At 38.3% G+C, this 19,480-nt stretch overlaps 1 protein-coding gene across 6 annotated transcripts in view; it reads right to left on the reverse strand.

Moving 5' to 3' along the window:
* ENAH (ENAH actin regulator) overlaps positions 1-19,480 on the reverse strand; it is a 162,383-nt gene that overhangs the window by 88,588 nt on the left and 54,315 nt on the right. For 4 of the 6 annotated variants that reach the window (XM_089907213.1, XM_089907197.1, XM_089907220.1 and 1 more), the window contains exon 2: positions 3,375-3,518. The exons of the other annotated variants lie outside the window; for them this stretch is intronic. In XM_089907213.1, the coding sequence (XP_089763339.1) occupies positions 3,375-3,518 (144 nt within the window). The remainder of the gene's footprint in view (positions 1-3,374; positions 3,519-19,480) is intronic. 6 annotated transcript variants of the gene reach the window in all.

The raw sequence follows: 19,480 nt of genomic DNA on the forward strand, positions 1-19,480 counted from the left end.
CTGGAAGTCATGGTCCCAATTAATTTATTTTTACATACATATAAAAATGTATTCATCATCTTTGAAAAGGAGAATGTCATTTATCTTCAAATGACAGAGCCTAGTCTGCAGTAAGTTATCAAGGTCTATACAATAACCTCTGCTATACTACCAACGACTTAGAGGGTTTACTCTAAGAAAGAGAATTAGCATCTTGTCTGTTATGATACTGAGTCACTCTGTGAATCAAGATGTCAGTTATTCAGAAGATAAAATATTAAGAAAGAAATTACACAAAGAAGTTGGGAATTTTAGGGCTTCCCTGGTGGCGCGGTGGTTAAGAATCCGCCTGCCAATGCAAGGGGACACGGGTTCGAGCCCCGGTCCAGGAAGATCCCACATGTCGCGGAGCAACTAAGCCCATGCGCCACAACTACTGAGCCTGCGCTCTAGAGTCCGCGAGCCACAACTACTGAAGCCTGTGCGCCTAGAGCCCGTGCTCAGCAACAAGAGAAGCCACCACAACAAGAAGCCCGCGCACCGCTACGAAGAGTAGCCTCCACTGGCCGCAACTAGAGAAAGCCCGCACGCAGCAACGAAGACCCAAGGCAGCCAAAAATAAATAAATAAAATTAATTTTTTTAAAAAAGTTGGTAATTTTAAAGACAGTATTTCCACCTTATTCTCTGATGTCAAATTTTTTTGCTCAAGCTTGTAATTTTATAACATTTCAAGCATTAAAGAGGCTTAAACATAATTTGATTTCAATTCCACAATTATTTTTCACACCTGCATTCCATGGCCTCCTAGAGTTATAAAAGATTATGCACTCAAATCGGGACTAATAAACATGTATTTTCTTCAAATAGGAAAGTAAGCAATAAATAGCATGCCCTGTATTGTGTTAAGCACTAGAGGAGTCACAAATAGAAGGCTTTTTCTCTCAGTTCACCACTCTAGCCATCCTGCAAACCCAGGGGTCACACCAGCATCCTCCCTGCCCTTCACCCTGCCAGGCACTCTGTCACCGAGGCCTGTCAATTCTACTTCCTAAAAACTTCTAAATTCATTAGTTCCCTTTGCTCACAATGCTCAAAAGCTTTAATTTGGGCCGTCCCTAGTTTCTCATCTGGTTTATTTCAAGTCTCCTAACTGGTATCCCTGACTGAAATTTTACTCCTTCTTCCCACTGCTTCCAGAGGGAAATTTTTCTAAAGCAAATCTCATCACATCACTGTTCTGCTTAAGACACTCTGAAGACTCATTTCAGGATAAACTTTGGCTTCACAGCATGGCACAAGGGGTCTACTGTGATTTGGCCTCTGTCTTTTGCAACGTTCATACTTTCTTTCAAATACTTGTAGCATGAAATGTGTACAAGACACCATTCTACCATCCTGCTGCTGGTGGCACATCCCACCACTGGGGGCACATCAGTATTCACTACAGCAATAACAATTATGCCATATTTGTCCATATATCTACACCTTTGCACATGCCCTGTACCTAACCTACCTGCACCTTTCCTCCTCGCCTAATACTGACAGTTCTGCAGAATTTAGACACAAGTGCCACATCCTCTTGAAAGCTCTTCCTCTCTCCCTGAATATGTAATAGGAACTCACTCTCTGGGTTCTCACAATACACTATACATATCATGTCTCCAACAACATCATATTAAACCCCTGAAGGGTCGGCATTGTATCTTTTCATCTCTCCTCATTAAGATTTGTTCAAGTACTAACTTGGAAAGTAGTGAGCAATATTAACTGTCAAAAGTAAAAATCCATAAGCTTTGAGTAAGAGCCCCAAAACATGCCAGTGAAAGCTCCCTTTTCTGACTTCCAGTGCCCAAATGGACAATCTCAGACCTTCTCCTTTCCATCTATAAAACATACCATTAGCACTCAAAACACTCAGCTCTGAGCTAGTAAACTATTCTAATCACCCCGCACTCTTCTGCTCCCAGTTAGGCTGTATACTTATTAAGAAGTCAGCTGTGTTTGTGACCAAATATATTCATTCCAAGTGTACTTGTACTGTAATTATGCAATTTAAATATTATATAAAGGGATACAATGTGAATATATAGAAATTCCATGAAAATTAAGTTCCTATCAAGATGAGTCACTAAAAAATTGTAAGATATACATAAAAGACGGGGGAATCACACAAGTCTAGCAGGCTGCTATACTGAGAATGCTCTGCATATATCTTAAGTTCTCTCTCCACTTCAAAGAAACCAAAGCTGAAACTCTGAAGGTAAAACATGGGCATGCTTCAGGAAAGAAAAATAATGTAGACTTCTCATCACCAGACTAACACTAAAAGCTTTATCAAAAAAAGTCACAGAATGAACATAATGTAGACTAAAATGCTCTAAGGTACATGTCATTTTTAAGGATACCAAGCTTGAGATCAATTAACCAACCATCATCACCCGTACAGATCACATTACATACAAAAGCTTCTACTATATGCCACATTTGTGAAATACCAACTAGCTTTTCTCCTTTCATATTCCATCCATAAACCAAAAAACTTGCTAAGAATGGCGGGGGGGGGGGGCAGGTGCTGCTTGCTAGAACAGCTAGGTGCTGCTGTCCTGGCTCCCTGATTGAAGGATACGGGAAAACTCTGTGAATGCCACTGACAAACAGCAGATACAAATAAGGCAGCAAACAAACTTATTTTCTGCAAGGCAAGAAAACCATCTGTGAGGCAGTAGCTCCAATAACATAGAAAGGCAAAATTTCCACTAAAGACCACAGAGTTGTATACCATTCATCTCTCTAAGAAATACTAAAAGGTTGGGGTTTTTTTTAATAGCTCTTTATTGGAGTATAATTGCTTCACAATGCTGTGTTAGTTTCTGTCGTACAACAAAGTGAATCAGCCATATGCATACATATGTCCCCATATCCCCTCCCTCTTGCGTCTCCCTCCCACCCTCCCTATCCCACCCCTCTAGGTCGCCGCAAAGCACGGAGCTACCTCCCTGTGCTATGCAGCTGCTTCCCACCAGCCAACTATTTTACATTCGGTAGTGTGTGTATGTCGATGCTACTCTCACTTCGCCCCAGCTTCGCCCTCCCACCCCATGTCACCAAGTCCATTCTCTATGTCTACCTCTAAAAGGTTTTTTTAAAAGGTGAAAAGATCAATGTCACTACTTAACTCTTCATCCCATAACATCCATATTCATGTGCAAAGTACAACTGTAATCTAGCATATAACAGATCCACAGTCACCACAGAAAATGACCAATATATCTAAAGCAAGATAGCATGCTTTAGAAAACATTTCAGCACATCTGTTGGGTTATCCCATAGGATGAAAAAGTCTCTTAAAAAAAAGGAGAAATCATTAGGTAAAATACTATGTAGAAAAAGTACCTGGGGCTTCCCCGGTGGCGCAGTGGTTGAGAGTCCGCCTGCCGATGCAGGGGACACAGGTTCGTGCCCCGGTCTGGGAAGATCCCACATGCCGCGGAGAGGTTGGCCCGTGAGCCATGGCCGCTGAGCCTGCGCGTCCGGAGCCTGTGCTCCGCAACGGGAGAGGCCACAACAGTGAGAGGCCCGCATACCGGAAAAAAAAAAAAAAAAGAAAAAGTACCTGAAAGGAGGCACTTCCTACATGCAGTTATGCATGTTTAGGAATAAGAGTAAGCTTTTAAAAAAATCTTTATGGTACTATTTGACTTTAATTATGAATATCTCTTATTTGAATAAGTATAGAACATGAAAAATTCTATAAATGTGACTTGGCCAACAAAAAGAACCCCTCTGCCAACAATATACCTGGAGAGAGAGGAATAATACAGAAAATGAAAATGCGACTATTTTGATATTCTTAGAACCACAAGAGAGAGGAGAAAACGAGGATGGAATTTATAAGGGTTTGTAGAGAGAAAAGAAAATGAAATCATATTGGGCAGGAAGTAAAAAGAGAATTAAGAAACTACTAAGACAGAAAATCTTGGATGGAAACCTGTCTCTGCATGCAACTGGCTGGGCACGTACTGAAGGAGCCCTGGCCTGCTGCCGAGAAGAAGCCCAGGTAAATCAAGCCCTCCTGCCTTTCCTGTGATACAGAAGACTAGTTAACAAAAAAAAAGCAAAACACTATTTTAAAAAAATTAAAACCAACTGTTTCAGGAGACCGTACTCTACAACTATCCATAGATAAATATTTTCAGAGCCTATGTTTCAAAGTATTGCTTAACTGCAAGCACAAAAATCGTAACAAAATCAATGAGGGAAAATCTATTAATTTTTGACTATCTATAGTATTTAGTATAGACTGACATATCTCCAGTTGCAGTCGTAAAGAAATCTCCTTACATTAATAAAGACCTAAAACCCAGAGACGAATAAGTGACATATATAATTAATTACTGACTCAGGGTTGTGATGATAATAATGATACTAATAATAAAAACAAATACTAATATGAATATAATACTTAAGAAGATCCACACACTGTTCTATGTACTTTGCCTTTATTAATTCATTTATTTATTCAACAACTTTATTTGGTAGATACTTGTTAATATTCCCATTCTACAGATAGGAAATTGAGACAGAGAAGTGAATTAATTTGACCAAACAACATACTGTAGGAAGTGACAGAAATGGGATTCAAAGCAGCAGTCTGCTTCAGAGTCTGGATTTTCGATCACTCTACTTGAATAAGAGAGTTAGAGTCTGCCTAACTACCAATTATATTAGTTCAATAAAATTAACTCCTCAGAAGTTTTCTATCATTTCTGCATTACGCTTCATGTTATATTTGTTGAAGCTAAGGGAAGGGAATTTGTATATTTGCTGAAATTGATGTTCTTGTAGAAATAAACCAGGATTCTTTTGAAGACTTCACTAGAGAAAATTATACCTTATACTACTACGAAAACATATCTAGACTATCACAGACTTTTTTTAAAGATAGTACAAAACATATGCATAAAATTAATACTTCAGGGAAAGTTTCCTTCCAATTGAACCTCAACATTCTTCAAAGAATTACATGAAGGCAAAATCTGTGGGAAGCCTTTTAGACATCAAACTAGACACACACACAGACACACACACACGCATGCACACAAATGAAGAATATATAACATGATTTTTAAGACAAGTCATATGGTAGAACAGCACCCACCATTCCATTATCTTTAACTACCCTGATTTTGTTACTGTAATGTAACAATTTAGCCTTAGAGTACATGAACTCTAAAATATACTAGCTAATATGAGGAATACCACTCTCATTTTTCAAAAAGAATAGGTAAAATGAAATAATACAAGAAACTTCAGTTATTTTCATCCAAGTTAGTATAGTACTGACTAGAAAATTAAGATAAAATTTCAACCTAAAACTACAGAAAAAAGATCCTTTCAGATAAATGAAAACAAAGAAGAGGACTGAATATGAATAGACTGAACTAGGGGTAACACTATAACCATTTACTAATGTCTTCCCAACTAGATTGGGAGGGGAGGGACTGTGTTTTACTGATATATTTAACAGTAGCTGGTGTTTAGCCCCTACTCAGGAGCTCACTAAATTTCTGCTGAATCAAAGACTTGGTGCAGGATGAAGTGATAATTAAAAAAAAAAAGAAGTACAGTATAAGAAAGCTCCATTTTATGGCTGAGTTCTAGACGGTTAAAGTTGCCAGAAATCTCACCTTAGGTAAGTGGCTAATTTACTGTCGCTGACTTTCCTAAAATTGGGCACACCTGAATTATAATCTGAATCCAAAATTATTGTAGAAAATGTGAATGGTCAGCAGACCTAGCGACATCTGGTGTGGTAGTTTATTTTCTAAAATACCATAAACATCATCATCTTAAATTACAGTAAGTGCATAGAGTTATTCTTTAAACCAGTCATTAAAACAAAATGAAACTTTTTCTTTTTTAAAAAAATATATTTATTTATTTTTGGCTGTGCTGGGTCTTCGTTGCTGCACGCCGGCTTTCTCTAGTTGTGGCGAGCGGGGGCTATTCCTCGTTGCAGTGTGCAGCTTCTCATTGTTGTGGCTTCTCTTGCTGCGGAGCACGGGCTCTAGGCACGCGGGCTTCAGTAGTTGTGGCACTCGGGCCCAGCAGTTGTGGCTCGAGGGCTCTAGAGCTCAGGCTCAGTAGTTGTGGCTCACTGGCTTAGCCGCTCCTCGGCATGTGGGATCTTCCCAGACCAGGGCTCGAACCCGTGTCCCCTGCATTGGCAGGCAGATTCTTAACCACTGCACCACCAGGGAAGTCCCCAAAATGAAACTTTTATGAAACGGTTTTGTTTTTGTTTTTTTTGGTGAAACTTTTTATGAAAACTTTATGAAAAGCTCAGTCTTTCACAAAAAGACCTTATGTTAACACCATTTGTAACTTGGTAAAGTTTAATGAAACAACTTACTTAGGTATCTATCACTTGTATTTTTTAACTAGTAGAAACCTCTCTTGTCTGCTATAGATCTCTTTTTCATCAGAATTAAACTTAAAGCTAATTCCTTTCCATGCCCACCTGTGCTAAGCAGCATCTGAGACAGCCCCCAAAGCAGAGACCTGAACGGATATTTGTACACCAATATTCACAGCAGCACTATTCAGCCAAAAGGTAAACACCAATGTCCATCAACAGGCTAATGGATAAATAAAATGTGGTATATACATACAATAAAATATTATTCAGACTTAGAAAGGAAAAAATCCTGACAAGTGCTGTAACACAATGAAGACATAATGCTAAGTTAAAATAAGCCAGACACCAAAGGACAAATACTGTATGATTCCACTTATACAAAGGACATACAGTAGTCAAACTAATAGAGACAGAAGGTAGAATGGTTGTTTTCACGGGCTGTGGGGAGGGAAGGAGGGGGGGTACAGTTTCAGTTTGGGAAGATTAAAAAGTTCTGGAGATGGTTGGTGGTGATAGTTACACGACAATGTGAACGTACTTAAGGCCACTGAACTGTGATTACAAATGGTGAAAGTACATAAACTTTGTATTATATATTTTACCACAATTTAAAAAATATATAATAGCTTTAAATATTAAGAAAACATGAAAATGTAAAGATGTATTTTTGTCTGTCAAGCAATAAGACTGTATTTATTAATCCCATTTGCATTTGGTTAAAGGTTATGTCTTAATACAAGTCAAAATTTTTATGTTAATAAAGAAAACACAAACAGTAACATTGTCTAGAATTAATCCAACGTGTTACAACGAATATTTAAAGTTTTGTTATGTCTTGTTATTTGAGATGCTTTGCTACTCTTATTTCTTTTTATAAGACAACTCTTTGGGCTGCACTGACAACCATTAGCTTCCTAGTTATAAACTTTGGTTTATAATTCCTCCCTGCTGTTTCTGGCTCCTATTACAAGTATAATTATAAGAAATAATTTGCATCTTCTTCCTTCCTCCCAACCACAACAAAAAAGATGGTTCCCAATGATCTCCACCACCTGGTATTCATGCCCTTGTGTAATCTCTTTCCCCTGTGTGTGGGATACACCCATCAACTTGCTTCTATTCTATGGCAAAACTTATGGAATGTCAGTTCCAGGGCTCATTTACAAAAAGACTGTGGCTTCCATCCTGTGGGAAAGGCTGGCGTGACAGGCCAACTGTGGGGAGGAACTGAGGCCCTCGGTCCAACTGCCTGCAACTAAATTCAATCAATAACTATGTAAATGAGCTTAGAAGATCCTCCCCCCACCCCCCCACCCCCGTGATGACTTTGGTTAAGACTGCAGCCCTGGCCAACATCTTGACAGCAATTGTTGAGAAACCCTGAGCCAAAGGACCCCAGTTAAGCTGTACTCAAATTCCTGATCTACAGAAACTGTGTGATAATAAACGTGCGTTGTTTTAAGCCACTAAATACTGCTGTAATTTTATTGTGTTGCCATAAATAACCAATACAGCACCTCCACACATCCTCTTGCCTGTCCCCCAAGATCTTAAATTTCTTTCTTCCCACAGTATGTTAGTTCCAGGTATACAACATAATGATTTGATATTTGTGTGTGTGTGTAAGTGTGTGTGTGTGTGTGTGTGTGTGTGTGGGGATATAGCAAGATGAACACGACAGTAAGTCCATCACCACACACTTACAATTTTTTTTTCTTGTGATGAGAACTTTTAAGACCTCTCTCAGCGACCCTCAAATATACAATACAGTGTTTTATGTAAACTTAAAAGCCAAGACAATCTCTATTTCACATGCCACATAGCACTTAGCACACAATCAACAGCACACAATCAACAGGCTCATATCTTGTATCTACACACTTATCTTTTTTTGAAATTGATCTGAAGTTTTCAAAGATTAACTCCCAGTGCACCAGCAAACCTAAACCCTCGTTAACAGCGTGATAGCTCACAAAAGTAAGTATACTTAGAAATGGTCAGTGACAGAAGGAAAAATACGGGTAAACCCTTCACTTGGCAGCAGGTACCTTCCCTAACCTAGCAAATCCCCCCATTAACAAGAATGGAAGCAACTGATTAGAGATTTCACCTGTTTCCTGAAGTTTTCTGCCTCACATTATTTTCATCAGGTTGTAAAAACTATAAAAGGTTCGATTCACCAGAAAGATACAACAATCATAAATGTGCAGGTATCTAATTAGTTTCAAAACACATGAAGCAAAAACTGAATTATTATTTTGCAATATCTCACTGCATCAAATCAACACCTTACACTTCCACAATCTTTTTTTTTAATTTATTTATTATTATTATTTGGGGGAGGCTGTGTTGGGTCTTTGTTGTTGTGCGCAGGTTTTCTCTAGTTGCAGTGGGCGGGGGCTACTCTTCGTTGCAGTGCGCAGGCTTCTCATTGTCGCGGCTTTTGTTGTGGAGCATGGGCTCTAGGCGTGCAGGCTTCAGTAGTTGTGGCTCACGGGCTTAGTTGCTCCGCGGCATGTGGGATCTTCCCGGACCAGGGCTCGGACCCGTGTCCCCTGCATCGGCAGGTGGACTCTTAACCACTGTGCCACCAGGGAAGCCCCTTAGACAATCTTATATGTCAAGTTTATCTCAATAAAACTGGGGGAAAAAAACTGACAGAATTAAAGAGAGAACAACGCTTCCACAACATTAGTTGCAAATTTTAACACCACCTCTCAGTTAACTGATAAAACTAGACAGTAACTGATAAAACTAGACAATAATTTATAAAGTACATTAAAAAATACTGAACACTTGGGCTTCCCTGGTGGCACAGTGGCTAAGAATCCACCTGCCAATGCAGGGGAAACGGGTTCAAGCCGTGGTCCGGGAAGATCCCACATGCCCCGGAGCAACTAAGCCCGTGCGCCCCAACTACTGAGCCTGCACTCTAGAGCCCGCTCACCACAACTACTGAAGCCCGCGCACCTAGAGCCTGTGCTCCGCAACAAGAGACGCCACCACAATGAGAAGCCCGTGCACCGCAACGAAGAGTAGCCCCCACTCACCACAACTAGAGAAAGCTCGCGTGCAGCAACAAAGACCCAACGCAGACAAAAATAAATAAATTTATTTTAAAAATACTGAACGCACAGAAAATCTGAAAACTATTAACTACTATGACTTAACTGACATTTAAAAAGCATTACACCCAACAACTGCAGAATATACATTCTTTTCAAGTACACACAGTATGATCACCAACACAGATGATATACTAGACCATCAAAAAATTCTCAATAAATTTAAAATAACTGAAAGCATGCAAAGGATATCCTCTGACCACAGTGGAATTAAATTTGAAGTTAACCATACTAGGATACCTAAAAAAAATTTGGGGAGAGGGGTGGTAAAACACACTTCTAAGTGATTCATGGGTCAGAGAAGAAAACACAAGAAAATCAGAAAATATTTCAAATTAAATCATTATGAAAATATGACAAAAATCATGAGATGCAGCTAAAGCAGTGCTTAGTGGTTAATTTAGAGTTGTAAATGCTTATATTAGAAAAGAAAGGTCTAAAACCAAATATCTAAGCTTCCCTCTCTTAAGAAGTTAGAAAAGAACAAAGAAAACCCAAAGGAAGTAGGAGCAAGAAAATAATAAAGAAACCAGTGAAACAGTAAGAAAAATTAAAATTTCTAGCTAAACTGATCAAGAAAAGGAGAGAACACAAATTACCTATTATCAGGAATGAAAGAGGCCTTATCACTACAGATTCTACAAATGTTAAAAATAATACTAAGGGAATTTGATGAACAGCATTATGCCACCAAATCTGACAAATCAGATGAAACTGGAAAAATTCCTGAAAAGCAAACTGACATGAGAAAAAACCTAAATCACTTTGTCTATTAAAGAAATTATAGAGCTTCCCACAAATAAAACTCCACACACATGGTTGCTCTAGTGAAGTGTATCAAATATCTAAGGAAAACACAGCATCAATTTTATAGACTCTCAGAAAACAGAAATCATTTCCAGTTTGTTTGATGATGTCAGCATGACTCTAATACCAAAACCTGACAGACATTACAAACAAATAAAATGACACTGTCCTTCCATAATACAGATGTGAAAATTAACAAAATATTATCAAATCAAAATTAGCAATATATTTAAAGAATAATTAAATATTGTTTATCCCAGGAATGCAAGGTTGATTTAACATTTGAAAGCCAAAGTAATTCACTACATTAACAGAATAAAGGAGAAAAGCTGTGCATTGCAAAAGATGCAGAAAAAGCACTGGATAAAATGGATTATCTGTCATAACAAGAGCTCTCAGCAAACTAGGAACAGAAGGGAATTTCCTTAATGTGATAAAGAGCATCTACAGAAATAGCTATAACATTATACTTAATTGTAAAATACTGAACTCCTTCCCCGAGATCAGGAACAAGGCAAGAATGCCTTTCTCACCATTTCTATTCAACACTATAGTGGCACTCCCAGCCTTTGCACCAAGGCAAATAAATAAATAAAAGATCAGAAAAAGTAATGCCCTCTAATTGCAGATAACAAATATTTATATAAAAAATCCTAGCAGGCTTCCCTGGTGGCACAGTGGTTAAGAATGCGCCTGCCAATGCAGGAGACATGGGTTCGAGCCCTGCTCAGGGAAGATCCCACATGCCGCGGAGCAACTAAGCCCGCGAGCCACAACTACTGAGCCCGAGTGCCACAACTACTGAAGCCTGCATGCCTAGAGCATGTGCTCCGCAACAAGAGAAGCCACCCAATGAGAAGCCCGCGCACCGCAACGAAGAGTAGCCCCCGCTCGCTGCAACTAGAGAAAAGCCCACGCTCATCAACAAAAACCCAAGGTAGCTAAAAATTAATTAATTAATTAAAAAAGAAAAAAATCCTAGCAAATCCACAAAGCAGCTACTGTAACTAATAAGTGAATTTAGCAAGGTTGCAGGATTCAAGTATTTGACTTAGGAATAAATTTAATATCAGATGTGCAAAATCTCTACACTGAACATTATAAAACATTGGTAAGAGAAATTAAAACAACCTAAATAAAAAGATATACCACGTTCATATATTGGAAGACTCAATATTGTTATGATATAAAGGCTCCCTCAAATTAATCTATGAATTAAATGCAATTCCAATGAAAATCCCAGGAAGCATTTTTGTAGAAATTAACTGAGTCTAAAATTCATATGGAAATGCAAAGAACACAGAATATCCAAAACAATTTTGAAAAAGAAGAATAATGTTAGAAGGCTAACACAATCTGATTTCAAGACACAAAGCTATAGCAAACAAGAGAGTATGGTATTGGCTTCAAGACAGACAAATATATCAATGAAACAAAATAGAGTCCAGAAATATGGACTGATTTTTTTTTTTTTTTACAAAGATACAAAGGCATATTAGTGGAGAAAAGATAGTCTTTTCAGTAAGTAGTACTGGAACAACTGAATATATACATCTCAACCCAGACCTCACACCATACAAAAAAATTAATTCAAGATTATCACAGACTTAAACATAAAAGCTAGACTCAAAACTTTTAGAAGGATACATAGGAGAATATCTTCATGAGTTGAGGGTAGGCAAAGGTTTCACCAATAATCATAGAAGAAAAAAGTAGGAAGGTTAAAATTTTCTCTCATTAAAAATGACCTTTAAAAAATGCATATGTATGGTATATGAATTATATCTTAATAAAGCTGCTATAGAAAGGAAGGAAAGGAGGGAAGGAGGGAATTAAGGCCGAGAGGGAATTTCCATATAGGCAAGGCACAGATGAGAAAAAAATACTTGCAAAACATAAATCTGAAAGGTATCCAGGATGCATTTTTAAAACTCAACTAAACAATTAAAAGACAACCAATAAAATATTGGGCAAACAATGTGAACGAATGTCACAAAATGTGATATACAAACGGTCAGTAAATCCATGTAAAAGTGCTAAACATCATTAACCATCAGAGAAATACAAATTAAAATCACAATGAAATGTCACTACCCATCCACCAGAAGAGTTAGAATGTGGCGCAACTGTAACTCCCATACACTGCTAACGGAAATATAAAATTGTTAAACAACTTTCAAAGATGATTTGGTACTTTTTTAAAATAGAACTTACCCTCTGACCCTTCAACTGCAATGCTAGATATTGCCAAAAACTAGAAACAGCCCAGGTATCCACAAATAGAATGGATAAATTGTATATTTACACAATGGTATATGACAAAGCAAGAAAAACAAACAACAGATACATGCAATAACACAGATGAATAGCAAAAACATACTGTGAGGGAAACCTTATACAAGAATGTGTATTTTATGATTCCTAATAGATGAAGTTCAGGATCAGGAAATACTAATCTACAGTGGAAATAAATCAGAACAGCGGTTGTTTGGGCGGGGGGTGGGGTGGGAGGCAGTGAAAATGAGGATGACATGCGAAGGGGCTTTAGGGAACTCTGCCATCACCTCAGGATGTTCTGTACCTTGAAAAAGATTGGGTTACACAGGTGCATGCATCTGTCAAAACTCACCCAACGGTCTGTGCATTTCACTGTATATATTTTACCACAAAAGGAAAAAAGTTGTATTATGGAATCCTAGTTAATGATATACATACTGAAATACTTAGGAAATAGTGCACTGATGACTCTTTTTTGAAATTCATAAAAGTTTAATATATATATATATATATGGCTAGATGGATAAGTGATAAAGTATTGTAAAATGTTAATGGTAGACTCTAGATGGTGGGCATGTAGATTTTCACTGTTTCAATTGTTCTGTGTGTATAAAATTTTTCATAATAAACTATTAGGGGTTGGGGGGTAAATTAACCAAACGTTCATTCCTGTGTAATGTTCTCTGTAAAGGAGCTAATTATGCACAGACTCAATACCTATAATAAAAATTATGATTATGTAATACGGTACATTTTTTATTTTCAGTAATAAAAAGGAAAGACAAAAGACTGGCATGTTTTATTTCCCCATGTTCATTCAAGTAAGAGCTCTAAAATTTTTTAATTGAATGGGTTGAAAAACAATGTGTAGATGAAAATAATCAGTTTGGCAAGTAGTCTAGTGACTAACCCCCTCCCCCTCTCACTCAAAATACACACACACAACCACCACACCACCACGGCTTAGATCAGAGTCCACACCCACAGTTTCAACTAATACCTGTTAAAAAGTGCCAAAAAAGTTATTTCCAGCTGATACTTCTCTTCTAAGTTCTAAACCTATATAGACAACTGCCTAGTATGTATTTCTATCTACATACCACAAGCATACCTCAAAATGCAACCTACTTTCCTCCCTCACCCTATCTGCTCCTATTTCCAATCCCAGGTGAAGGATACCAAAAGCCCTACTGTCTGGCCCCAGCTAGAAACCCAAGTGCCACTCTAGACTGCTCCTCCGCTATCGACCCCACATCAGTCACCAGGCCCTGTCAACTCCACCATCTAAGTCTCTACTAATACCCCCTCCCTCTGTCCCACTGTCACTGCTTTAATGCATTATTTCCCGAATTACTACAGGGCCCTCCAAAATAGCATTCCTCCCTACACTCTCTCCGGGTAGAAGCCGGATAATCAGCACTTTCTGAACAGAGATAAGCATCTTAATAGTACCTAGGAAATATGATGTCCTACTATTTCTGCATAAGAGACTCCAGTTAAGAATATTTTAATTAGGACCTTTTACAAAATAGACTCACATTTCTGATGGCTCCACTAATCTCCTTTTCAGCGTAAACTGACAAAGACAGTTTATTCACATTACCACATCACTTTTATAGTTAAGACCAGGTGACAGTGACGATCTTAGATTTCACCACAGACAACTGTTGCTTAGCATATACAAATTATCAAAATCATTGATACATGGACTATACTTCCCTCCCTCCCCCCAAAACAGCCTGTACTTCAACAAGGTTTCAAATTTCTTTCTGAGATCTATGTCATCAGTACTAGATTCTACAGGGCACAGTGCGGGTATCTTTAAAAGTGCTGGAGCATGGGAGTTAAGAGCGGAGAATCTGGAGTTGAACCTGAATCAATTTCAATTTCAGCTCTGACATTTCCGTGCACACATATACGTGACCTTAAACAAGTTGCTATTTAGCCGAAGCCTCCTGATTTCTGAAGTGGCATGTAAGAGTTCCTACATCATAGAACTGCCGTGAGAATAAAACCATGTACATAAAGCACCTCCAGTACGTGGCACGTGATGGGCACTCAATAATGTCCACCATTATTTGTATCGGCAGCAACAGCACTTCGGTAAATGAGGACAGCAAATAAATGGGATTCCAGGATCACAAGTGATGGCAACACTACCAAAGAACTACAGTGCACCCTTAACATTTGGTGTGCTGACAAACAAACCTAAAGATCCATGGCACGCATGGAGTCATCCTTCAAGCAATACAAGAATCGGAACTTCCCACTCTGCCAGTCTGGTGCACAGACAGTGAGTCTGATGAACTTTCTATCACCTGCATGCCAATGAGGCTTTCTTCATTTCTACTCATCCTTGGGTACCTATTTAATTTGGTGGCTATTACAGGCTACAGTGGTTATTTATGGATCTGGGAGTTCATAATAGCCTTGAAATGTCACAAGCGTACTGCCGCAAATGGCTGCTGCCTAGCACATCTCTATGGGACTGCAATACAATTCTAGCTTCATGTTTCAAGTTAACTGCTACTGCATGTGACTTAATAAGGATTATGGACTCTTCAAGTCATAAGAAGTTGCTTTTTGTTAATTTTTAATATTTGATTTACAAGTCAACTTAAAATGAGACAAATATGAATATGATATTCAGGTATATAGGATACTTAGTCACTCTAGGTCAATTATAAACAATGCTTCTCAGGCTTAAAAATAACCACCTAAGGGGCGCACCTGCTTTTCCTATTACCCTAAGGAAACCCTTAATTTCCCAAGAGTATTTCTTGGACATTCATGGTTCCAGACCAGATATTTATAAAATTTGGCAAACACATTCAACACTCACCAGCTGCCAAATGTTGCTCAAAACTACTTTTTATAAGCGGTGAAATTCTGCCCTGAAAAACAGTCTGTCCACTACAGCTGGGAAAGCATACTTCTCTCCTCTTTCTCCATATATAGTTCTTCCACACAGACAAGGAATTCAGCCCCTAAATGACATATCACCCTTGGCACATATTAGCTAAATCAAACAAGGTCAGCATACTTTAGTTCTGAGGACTAGACTATGATGACTATCATAAAACAAATATTCCAGAAAAAGTATCTGAAGATTACAGGAGATGGCACACAGTAGGCTTTCAACACACATACCCTAAAGAAGTCTAGGAGCCCTGCAGAGCCTACAGCAAACAAATTTCTTGGAAGTTTCCAACTAAAATACAGTGAATATTTTGCAATTCACTCTACTACAGAGCCTGTTTCAATAGGATGTTCTCCACAGAAATCTTTCAGCAAAATTGACGCTCCAGGTAGAGAGGCCATGTTTGTCTTATGGTCTGCTCCATACACGAGCACAATGCAGCATGCCCTGGGGAGGGAGACAAGTAACCCAGCAGTGTGAGAAGATGGAAGTACCAAAGAGTGCTGTCAGCGCTACAAGAGGAAGCCTGAACTGCAAGATGAATACCAAAACTTCATGCAGGCGCTGGGAAGTGGAGGAAGATACATAGATGGAAAGTCAGTAGTCACGAGATTGACACGGACAACAGAGTAAACATGATAAAAGCTAACAGGGATTTAGGAATCACTAGCATATGATGTTTTGTCACACACTCTGTCAGTGTGTTCTGAAAGTAATTATAGCACAGCGTGATCAAAGAGAATGACTGGCCGTAATCTGAAAACCAGCAGCCCCACTTTTATCACTGGTCTTCAGCCAAACACAAACTGCATGACATTTAAGAAATTGTGAATTTCTTGTTCTGTACTTCTACAAAATGTTCAAACAAGGTGTAACGGTAACCGCTACGTTTTATTTTTAAGTTGCCTGACGAGAAGGCCCTAGCGCTGTGCTTTCCTAATAATACCAACAAGTAGAGTTAATGACGATCAACAGCTGCTTGCAGTGAAGACTGTCCGCTGGAACCTGCTGAAGAAGTAGCCAAACTAACGTGCCTTGAGAATACACCTGCTATTCTTACATAGTATCAGCTGTAAAAGTCTCTTTTCAGTCTACCATAAGAAGCAGCTGAAATGAGTGTGCATGCAGTAATAAATGTTGAGGCGAGGCTAGAAATGCAGAGATTATTTTATCGTGGGAACCAACTACAGGGCTTCACTGGAACATCACTAGATTCAGAGTTCAAGGGCATTTGTTCTTAAATGGTTGTGCAAAGTCATAAGCACATGCAATATCCTTTATTTTTTCCAATTTGAGTGAGGACATCTTCAAGCAGCGCAAAGTCTGTTTCTGGGATTGCTTCGGTGAAACGACATCATTACAATCTCCTAGATCTTGCTGCTCCACTGGGGCACGGTCTCTTCTCTCCCATTCCTTTAATCAGGCTATTCCTGAATGTTCAAAAGCCTTCTTTGCCCTCACCATCTTGTTAATTAATTGTTACTGCTCAATCCATACCTTACAGGTCACATCAAAGTATTCTTCTTGGACTGGCCCCTTTCCACACCACCCCTCAAGTAAGTCTGCAAGCACCACAGAACTCCAGGAGTCCTCCTATCACAGCATGATTCTTACTGTATTATAACAATTCATTAGGCAGTGCACATCCTGGTATAGAGAACAGCATCACCTCTATCTACAGTGTTAATACCTGAAGTATATTCAAGTATTTGCTGAATGTCAAGTGAGCAAACGGATTACATTGCCCAGCATGAAACACGGACAACGACGATTTTAAACTTCTTTTTATTAGCGATCATCTCCCAAAGAAATAATATGCAATTTTGTATTTGAAGTAAATGGTAAACTTCTCTTACTTTATAGACACCTTTGCTAAAGCATAGTCAGTGAAGGTTAGAACCTAACCTTCTAAATTCTGTATACGTATTTATTTATGCACTAAATAAACATATGGAACTGATACAGTTGAGGGAAAATGGGCATCTAGAAAACAACATACAGTGTCAGACCTATTTAATTGAACCTTGGGAGCAACTCAATCTTAAAACCACCAAATTAATCATGGCAAAAGATTCAAACTAAACATCTCTCCTAATCAATTAATTTTAATCAGATGAAGCCCAAAACTGAAGTTGACTTAATGAAATATATCTTGACATGAGTAGTTAGCTGGTCACACTTAACTCTAATTCTTAACAAAATGAGGGGGAAATACTCCCAGCTTTTGAAGAGAAAACCTAAAGCCAGTGTTCCAATCACGAAATGCATGACTTTGCCATGACTACTAGGTACCTAAAACAAGGTAGGCATATTCAGAACACTCTAAAGCATGATTTTATACCCATATTCTCATGTGTTAGCTTCATCTTTTAATTTTGTGGCAGCTATCAGCTGGCATAGGACCTAAATCATGATCCTATTTCTCACAGTAATTCACATACATCTCTCCAAGGAACAGCTGTGTCATTCTTAGAGTACACCTAAAAATATAAAGTTCAAAACATTAAATGAATTTCATCTAACATTTAGGAATGACTGAACAAAACAGTCAAACTCAATTCATGTTAAAGGAGTAATTTAGCAGAAGGCAACATTCAAAACGATGAGTAATTCAATTCACAAAAATTAAAAATGTTTATGGGCTACATTTTAATTTTAGAAGTGTCCTCTTTTTTCCTCAAGATATGTAATGCCTGCAACTGAACTTCAAGTATTCTTTTTATTATTATTTCCCTACTACTAAAGAGGATATTCTATTTGGCTAAAAATTTAGAAAACTATAGTTTTCTCAGTATCTTGACACAGTCCTTATTCCCTCCCACAACTTTAATTGAAAAAGACTTTTTGGAAGCTGGCTTATTTTGTCTTTCCTTGACTGACCTCATAAGCCACTTAGCTGCAAAAGGCTCATGCTATCTTTTAATACGCTTTGCCAGAAGTCCCACTGCTACTGAGACAGAACAGCTATGTCTAGCACAAAGTACTCCTCACTGGAAAACCCAATTTTCAGATACTTTTCTTCCCTTAGCAACAATCACAATAGGGACTTAACTTATGCTAAGCATGCCAGGGAAACCCACCTAACTGATCCCTCTGCCAATCAGACCTGGCACCTGGTCAGCAGAGTCTGGAGGACTCAAGCTGAGTTCAGCCCTCCTGGATCTTCAATTTCCTGATCTCTAAAGTAAAATGGTCCCTGAAATTACCCAAAAGCCGTATTACCAAACTAGGAAGACCACATATAGCCTTGGTGAAGCTTGGGTTGGGGTGCAGGGGAGGGCTGGCTTCAGAAAGTACTTTTCAAAAAGTTTAACTATTCATCAAATAACACTTAAAATATACAATAACAAAAAAAAAAAGACCACAATTATTCTCTAATTATTAAGCCTAAAAGGAGAGATTTAGCTTATGTATATTGCTCTGAATCAGTTTTAACAGCTTCTAGGAAATTTGACTTATTTGATCTAGGAAAACAGTTGAAAACTTGATCATACAGATAACCATTTCATTTCAAAAGTTAAAGAATAAAATGAGGTGATAAAAATCACCTCATAATCAGGTGATACAGATGTAAATTGGGAAGCAAAGGGTTAAAAATTACTGTTTATCTTGCAGTTCCATAGGCTATTCCTCACACACAGCTGCCACCTTAAGACGTCAGTTCTTCTCTAGATATTTAAATGAAAATTAAAATAAAACATTTGACCAGTGACATAAATATGGTACATAAGTTGAACAAGTGGCCACAGCTGCTAGCTGCACTGTTTCTCTCATTCTGATGAGACGTCTAGGTCAGGAGACTTAATTAAATCCCCCTCTCATCTCTCCCCTCCTTTCTGAGACTCTCTTGAAAAAGACAATAAAAGCTCTCCAGTCAAGTAGTGGACACCATTCCTATATGCGGGACATATACCCAAAGTAACCCATTATTTATGTTTCTGTTCTGCCAAGA

This window comes from Delphinapterus leucas, chromosome 1, assembly GCF_059928025.1.
Source record: "Delphinapterus leucas isolate spDelLeu-1000000601 "Yukka" chromosome 1, BTC_Dleu_Yukka2, whole genome shotgun sequence".
NCBI classification, from domain to species: domain Eukaryota; kingdom Metazoa; phylum Chordata; class Mammalia; order Artiodactyla; family Monodontidae; genus Delphinapterus; species Delphinapterus leucas.